This window comes from Rosa chinensis, chromosome 1 (genome assembly GCF_002994745.2).
Source record: "Rosa chinensis cultivar Old Blush chromosome 1, RchiOBHm-V2, whole genome shotgun sequence".
Classification (NCBI taxonomy): Eukaryota; Viridiplantae; Streptophyta; class Magnoliopsida; order Rosales; family Rosaceae; genus Rosa; species Rosa chinensis.
Genome location: NC_037088.1, coordinates 49087025 through 49095642, shown reverse-complemented (window position 1 = coordinate 49095642; position 8618 = coordinate 49087025). Strand labels below are relative to the sequence as shown.

Sequence of the window (8618 nt, the reverse complement as noted above, 5' to 3'; positions counted from 1 at the left end):
TTTCAACGTTGATGAAAACATAATTTTAACCTCAACATTACGAAGAACACCAATTTTCAATATCTTGTTAAATTACTCAATTGTCTTTTTCTTTTATTCGTTTACAGAATAATTGGCGAGTTGATAACAAGTTGTTCATGTCAAATAAAACATGATAAGATGATAAATTGATAAGGGAATCTTTTCAGTAATTTTATTTTCTATGTTATATTGAAGGGGAACCGAATTCTTAATCTAGTTTAATCTTAACTCAATTCTCAACCTCCGCTCACTACTTAGACTAACCCAAAGAAATTTCACAAAAAGGTTAATCATATAAGATTTATTAGTTGTAATATACTGAAATCAAATAATTATACGGTTGAAAGGCTAAACATGGTTAGATGCAAAATGCCCCAAGAATTATACCAAAATATGCCGCAAGTTCTTGACCCAGGAATAAAGCCGTACAAAGCTTAGTTTGACAAAGAGGAAGGTCGATTGTGTCGTCTATGTGAAAATCCATCTTTTGAGGTAAAGAATTCCCGTGAGTTGTAAGACAATGCGTCAATGTGCTTAACCCACTTGCCAAGGTATGCCTTTAGACTTTAACATATGTGAGAGACCTGAGACCCTACAAGGTCACGTTGCCTTTAAAATCATATCCAAGGGAGCGGCAATGGTGGCATCATTATGTAGCAAGAAATTGTCATCCTATCTAAAACTTTACTTGTTATTTGTTCACAATCTAAAAGAAAAGTAATGCATTAAAAAAAAAAAAAAACTATCTTATTTTACAAACGTTAAGAATGGACTCTGTAGGTTATTTTGGCCCTAATTTAATACAAATGAAAATTGAATGCTCACTAAAATTAAATTTTGTAATGAGATATGATGGATTGGTATATTACCAACATATCGATGCGCCGAAGGGGTTTATCTTGGGCTTAGGAAGTCTTTGGGTTCCCCTTGACAAAGTCAAAAAAAAAAAAAATATATATATATCGATATAATATTACCGAGTGACACACATACATCATAGATGAATACTTTTATATGTGATGTAATTTTACATTACTCCCATTTAGACTTTTAGAGTTACCAAGTAAGGAAATTCTTGTTATTATTCCTTTGGTGGGTGATTAGAATGGAAGCACTAGAGACGAGGATCATTAGCTGAGGTAAGAAGGAATCTCTGATGAAAGTGCAAGCCATGTATAAAAGGAGTATTAAACTTTTCCAAGTCGGTCCTGCTGGTATTTTTATTTTTGGCAAGGTCCTACTAGAAATTTCATACATCCAATTTTATTATCTTTTTCTTTATTTCTTTCTGTTTACATTTGATACTTTTTGTTATCTCCTAGTTTCACTTATTGTTTGTCTGAACCGTTTGCATTTCCAAGAGACTCATTTCTCTCTTTCAACTCATTGAAAAGAAGAAGAAGAAGAACAAAGAAACAGGCTTTGCACAGTAACACCATGTCTTCCCCAAGCAAACGCAGAGAGATGGACTTGATGAAACTGTGAATTCTCTCATCAATATATAGTCTCATCTAGATATACTTTGAACTTGTCAATCCTGTTTTCTTACTTTTCTTCGCTTGTGTTGTTTTTATTGGTTAGGATGATGAGTGATTACAAGGTGGACATGATTAATGATGGAATGCATGAGTTCTATGTAGATTTCCATGGACCCAGCGAGAGTATACCTTCAAAACCCATATCTTTGTTTTCTCATTTTCAGTGCTTCCAAGATGATTTTTTTTTCCTTTTCTTTTCTTGAGTTGGTTTCTGTTGTGGGTCTTTGTCAATTTTGATTCTTTCTTGATTTAGCAAGGTTTACAATTCCCAGGTATTATCACCTATGATATAATTTTCCCATAAAAATCTATGCTTTATCAAAGTCTCTCTCTATGTTTTGGAATTGCTTTAGTAGTTCTTTCTATTTTTGTGCACTTTTGTGTTCCAACTACCTACTTTTTTTTATTGCAAATCTAGAAGAAATCTTGTCCTTTCAAGATAAAAGAAAGGGTAATAGACTTCTCTTGGTTTTTGTTACAAGTTGTGTTGGTATCAACTGAAGAAATGTTTCTTTGTTCATTCTACTCATGGGATTGGATATTTTAGTTTGGAAAATTATTCAGAGTCGTCAATGATTTTCGTTTATTTTCTGGACCTGTAATCTCTTTTCCTCCATATCATGGATTCTGGCAGGTCCTTATCAGGGAGGCGTGTGGAGGATAAGAGTTGAACTACCAGATGCTTATCCCTATAAATCTCCCTCAATAGGCTTTATCAATAAGATCTACCACCCAAATGTTGATGAGATGTGAGTAATATACTAAACCTGTCTAGAAAACCTGTTATTCTATATTGTGTAGTGTGCTCCATTCATTAACTCCAAAGAAGAATAGTGTCCATTTCTAATTGTAATGGTCGAATCTAATTCAGGTCAGGTTCGGTTTGCTTAGATGTTATCAATCAAACATGGAGCCCCATGTTTGGTAAGCACATTTAGTAAGCCTTCGTTTTATATTGAATCCAATTTTCTTTCCAGTTTTTAGGTTGCAATTGTTGGTCTGACATTTATATACTTGTGTTTCCAGATTTGGTAAATGTATTTGAAGTATTCCTGCCACAGCTTCTGCTGTATCCCAATCCATCAGACCCTTTAAATGGAGAGGCTGCAGCTTTAATGATGCGTGACCGAGCTTCTTATGAACAAAGAGTCAAAGGTATTGATTCTAGTCTGGTTTCCTGGTCATGCATCATTCCGTTCTGTGATAGTTTCAGATTACTCATCTCACAGTTTTTCATATCTTAGTATTAGTACCAACTGAGTGCCATTCTGTCTCTTAGTCAACGTTGTGCTTAGAGTTGTAAATTGACCAAAGAAGCATGGATACAGATACATGACCCATCTTGAAGTATTCACACTACATGATTGCTGCCTGCAAAGAATTTTTTTTACTCGGATGTATAGTGAAGCAATAATTTTACTCTAATACAACTACAAGATCGATGCTCAGACAACTGTTGGTGTTTCAATAATTGAGTAAAAGGACAGGTCTTGTTTTATTTGCATATGCCAATACAAGACCCTTGTCTGTATTACCCCTGATTGAAAATTAGGAACAATGGTCCAAATCCAAAATATCTTTTGAGCTTCTTTTTTTATTTGTGGTGATCTCTTGGGGGCTCATATTAGTAATCTGCATGTGTTGAGACTTGAGAGTTACTTTCACTGATACTGTATTAAGGCTGAGATCTTCCTTTTAAAACAGAATTGGAAATATAGTGTGATCTAGAGTCATCACTCACATTCAGACGTGGTATGGCAATTAAATTTTACAAAATTCTCACAGACCTGCCTGCACAATAGATGTTATCTACTGGAGTTGGTAGTTAGGGGATCCCATCCAAAGAGCATTGTGATTAATCAATTCCATGATGACATTCAAAATGCATCGTTAAACACGACCGTTTCCTTTTCTTTATTGATTGTTCTTTGTGAAGGCAAGAATATTTTAGTGCTTTGGTTACATCTTCAACTTGGTTTGATTTTGCTATAGATCATTGGTTTGGATTAAGATAATTTGAGTTCTTGCTGTAAGCATTTTGCCTAGTAGCTCCGTATATAATATTTTATTTAGCAGAACTAAAAAGCCCCTCATTATAGAAAACTAGGCCTACAAGTAGTTATATATCAATTGAGTTATAGTTATTGGTGCTCCCATTCGCTAGGAGATGATGATATTTTGCTTTGTATTGTCGCTCATATGGTACAGAATACTGTCTGAAGTATGCCAAGCCTGAAGATATAGGAGCTGTCCCAGAAGACAAATCAAGTGATGAAGAACTGAGTGAAGATGAATCTGACTCCTGTGATGACCAAGTGGCCGGTCAAGCAGATCCATAGCCATAGTCATAGGGATTTCTTCTGTTCTCATGTTCTGTCTAAACTATATGTGTCATCTGTTACTCTGTACATGATGTAGCCTTTTCTTAATTCATCCCCAACTCCAAAGAAGACTCTGGATATTGGGAAGGGAAAGAATTTCCCCCAGTCTGTATTGGTTTCCGTTGTCAATGTAAATAAATGTACCATTGTTTTCCATTCGGCATTGTTTGTTTTTATCTATTGGGGCTATGTATCATATATGCATTTTAACAACATTGAATCTGAACACATACAACTAATATATTCTGCCGAGAAATACAGTCTCTGTTAAAGGATGTCGACATGATGTGTGTCTCTTCATACTAGGGTTTAGCCATAGAGTTGTAATAGGAGAGGGTTTTAGGTTTCCTAGTTATGTTCGGATTCTATTACCTATTATGTACTTTGTAATTCCCTATATAAAGGGCTCCTATTATCAATAATAAACACACAATTCTCCCTACAATTCCATTTTACTACAACACGTTATCAGCACAAGCTTTAACTCTAGCATAAAAAAAAAACCCTAAAACGGCCACAGCCTTCAACCCTAGCCACAAGCACCGCAGCCTCCCTGCCGCAAGCCCTAGCCTCCCCTACAGCGCACCTGCTGCCCCACAGCCCTGCGCCCAGCCCACACTGCCCCTGCAGCCAACGCACACTGCTAGCGTCTGCCAGCCCGCCTACGCGCGCCCTACGCCTTCTGCCGCACGTCTGCTACTCTCCCCTGCACTCCTGCCGCACACTTTGCGCACCCGAGCGCCTGCAGCCCTTGCGCAACACCCAGCAGCAGCGCTCCGGCAACGCACCAGCAGCCCCGCAGTAGTGCTTCCGCAACGCACCAGCAGCCCCGCAGCCTCGCAGCACTGCTGCCTTGCATACACGCTACCACTGCAGTCCCTGCTGCCCCTCGTATCCGACACCACTGCAAGCTCTGCCACATCACGCCTGCATCAACACGCGCGTGACTCAAGCCCTAAATCATCAAGTAAATTTTTAAAGATTAAAATTCCTGCATTCTTGTCTTTTAAATTCCTTTATTTTCTGTAGGATTTGAAATATACATGAGTTCGATTATTTAGTAAGCGAAATTGTGGGGATTCATGTTAAACGAACTAAGAGCGTTCGTAATCAATGAACTAAGAGTGTTCATAATATTCGGACTAAGAGCGTCCGCAAGCATCAAATTGTGACCATATTAAAACATTATTGTTTCGGTCTAATCCAAATTTCTCGGAAATCGATTTCTTGGTAGCATTAAGGCTCGGAAATCTTAATATTAGTTTTCGTGGAAGCATTGACTCCGAAACTAATCCGTTCTTGTTTCTCCTTTTTGGATATCAAACTTGAACAAACTCGGTTTTACTCCATTGGATTCTACGGGCACAAGATATTTATTGCCTACAATCCAAGAGTCCTGTTCTAAAGGAACCGCTTGACTCACAAACTGAGATAGATAATTCCAAGGCACTTACCCTGATAAAGCGCCACATGGAGATGACACTCCAGTTTGAGTACATGAATGAGGATAGAGCTAGAAACCTTTGGGTAGCACTTCGTGAATGTTTTAACAACATTCACAATTTTCCGAACTTAGAGGCATGATGGAATTATCTCTGCTTCTCTAACTTTGACAAAGTTATGGAATATTGTTCGGAAGCTCTCCGCGTCAGACATTGATGCATGCCTGTGAAAAACTATCACAGAAGAACAATTGATTGAGAAAACCCTTAATACCTTCCCTGTCTATGCTATGAGATCCTCTGATTTATTTCGGACGCATGTAAACGCAAGACGGATCACAAATTTCCATCAGCTAATTGGAGTTATGGCATGTGTTGAAAGGCACAGCCACGAACTTTGTGAATGGAAAATATGGTAGGCCTCAAGATGGCTACCATGAGCACCGTTCAATGGCTAGAAGAAGTCACCATGGATGATATGATCAACATGCTCATGAAGGTAATTGCCAAAGTTGGCAAATACATGACCAAAGGAGTCATGATGTTGAGGGTTGGGGGTTGGACACCATGGCGCCACTTTTGGCCATGGTAACACTATTCCAACGCCAATGGTCCTAGGGACCATTTATATTGCGTCAATACGCCTCAATCAAGAGAGCATCCTCTACATTATGTTTTATGGAGTACTTGATCAATGGTGATCAAGACATCGAGTTCAAAAAGACTTTAAATCTGGCGATGAAGACAAAATGCCGCAGATTTTTATTTCGAATAGTTTTTTTTTTTTTCCAAGAATTATGTAATGGCAATTATGCCTTAATCAATAAATGACAATTTTGTATTAACTCTTTCTCAAGTGGCGCATCCAATAAAGTATGATGTCTAGGAAAGTGATTGAGATTAGTGATACTTAAGAGAGCCTCGCTCCATCGACATCTCTCTCTACTTCCCTGGTCATATTTGATTGGAGTTACCAAACGGATTGAGTGACTACGATTTGTCTAAGTTTGATTTTTATTTTGGATTAGACTTTGGTTAAGAAACTTTGATGTAATCATTGGCTATTAATAAAAGTGTCAATTCTTTTACTTAATGTCTTGGACATACCTTAATTCAAACTTTATTTGAAAGATATAAAAACCAATGGTTTTCATGTGGAAACACATTGTGAGAATGGACAAGAGTTCCTTTGCATCACCTCTAATGACTACAGACATAAACGAGAAATAGAGAAACATATGTGTCGCTCTAGTGGGTTGTACTAGTGGGTTGTATGCAACCACTGTTTGAGTCATTGAATCCAACCATGTCATGAGAGATGACTTATGGAATTCTGACACATATAGGCTTTGGCACGACCATTTGGGACACGCAGGTCATGATATGATGATCCGTGATACTAAAAACTTCACACGGACATCTCTTCTTCAGAACGAAGAGAAGTGAGAATCAAAAGTCGATTCAAAGAAAGCATTCCAGCGGCCGGCCAGTGCCGGCGCCGTGATCCCCCTGCGGCAAAATCATGGCTTTGACGCCATGTATGGAGACTTGGCTCCTCTCTCTACTTCTCAAAGTAAATTGTGACATTGTGGCTCAACCAAAACCTTCATTGGTTGATTATAAGGCCAATCTTTCGTTCTGTAAAGCCTACTTTTTTTATGATCAAGACCATCCTATGCAAAAGACACTAAAGAAATAATTTCATTCTTACATAGAATCCAAGGGGATTTTGTGGATCGATTCAACCAACTTGCGGACTGCTTAGATGTTTTATGGTGTTGGTTAATGTGCGGACACGCTGGTCACGTGTCGCGCTATCATCCACTCGTAATGCTGCTTATGATAAACTCCTACCCCAGAACATATGGCTACAGGTTCACTACCCAGATCATCTCATTCAGTCAATTTGACTTTATAATGCTTGAGAGTTTACATCGAAAATTTTCGATGACTATTACATGTCATTGGGTATTGATATCAAGTATCATATTTCCATGTGCACACCCAATTGGTCTCGCGGAAAAGCCACTATTAAAAGACTACGATGGTAGCCCGGACTTTGGTAATGCTCACTAATATTTCCGCTTCGGTTATGCAATATCACATGCAGCTATGCTAATTCGTCTACGACTCATAGAAGCCACTCAACATTTATTTGCGTTACACCTAGTGACTGGGTTCAAGTCTAATACCTCGTACTAATGCATATTTGAGTGTGCAGTTTATGTGCTAATTGCGCCGCCACAGCACATCAACATGAGTCATTGCAACGAATGCATATATATATATATATATATATATATATATATTTGTGTTGGACATAAGTCTCCAACCATAAGTCCACTATGTAGAACCCTTTACAGGCGATCTCTTTTTCGCTGGATTTGCGAATTGTTACTTTGATGAGACAATCGTCCCGGTGTTAGGGGAGATTAGAACGTCAATGTTCAACAGGAACGACAGGAATTGTCGTGGTCTGTCCCCACTATGTCTCATCTTGATCCCCTAAAACTAACGAGATCACGTATACCTACTACAAACATGTCTGCAAGGATTGATGTCCCCACAAGAGGACATGGTTCCACCCAGAGGAGATGGGTACATCACCACTACCATGGATGGTGGTATGGTGACGCCACAAAGGTGGCATAATGGCGTCATAGGCCATGGGTTCCGCTAGAGAGCGTAGGAGACCCATAGGTTCGATGGATTCTCGCCCTAAGAAGAGAGCAAGTTTGGCACAACTTGATCCATTGATCATTGATACTCAAAATCCGTCTCATGAGAATATTCTGGATTGTGGTTATGTCCAAGAGACATCGTTGGAGGACGCCTCAATGTTAGAACCAATTCCTGAGAATATAGAGATCTCTATGAATTACACTAGTGTACATGAAGACGTGGAATTATTGAGACCAATGACATCGAACCTTACTCCGTTAAAGAATGCCAACGTAGAGAAAATTGGCATAAATGAAAAGATGCGATCTAGGTTGAATTGGATTCACTAACGAAAAGGAAGGATTTCGGGCCTGAGATGCCACGACCTCCTAACATAAAACATGTTGACATTAATAGGTCTTCGTTAGATAGCGTGATGAGAAAAAGAGATGGTAATCTCGCCTTATGGCGCAAGGCTTCTCACAAAACGCCCTGAAATCGACTACGAGAAGACATATTCTCTCGTAATGGATGTCATTGCACTCCACTACCTTGTCAGTTTGGTAGTTTCTGAA

The 8618-nt window shown here is 38.7% G+C and overlaps 1 protein-coding gene across 1 annotated transcript; it reads left to right on the top strand.

Moving 5' to 3' along the window:
- Positions 1 to 1262: 1262 nt before the first annotated feature.
- Positions 1263 to 4120, top strand: LOC112181673 (ubiquitin-conjugating enzyme E2-23 kDa). Its single transcript, XM_024320057.2, has 6 exons — positions 1263 to 1502; positions 1603 to 1682; positions 2194 to 2308; positions 2431 to 2483; positions 2586 to 2714; positions 3768 to 4120. The coding sequence occupies exons 1-6, from the start codon at positions 1459 to 1461 to the stop codon at positions 3896 to 3898; spliced, it is 552 nt and encodes a 183-aa protein (XP_024175825.1). The 5' UTR covers positions 1263 to 1458; the 3' UTR covers positions 3899 to 4120.
- The last annotated feature ends 4498 nt before the right edge of the window (positions 4121 to 8618 follow it).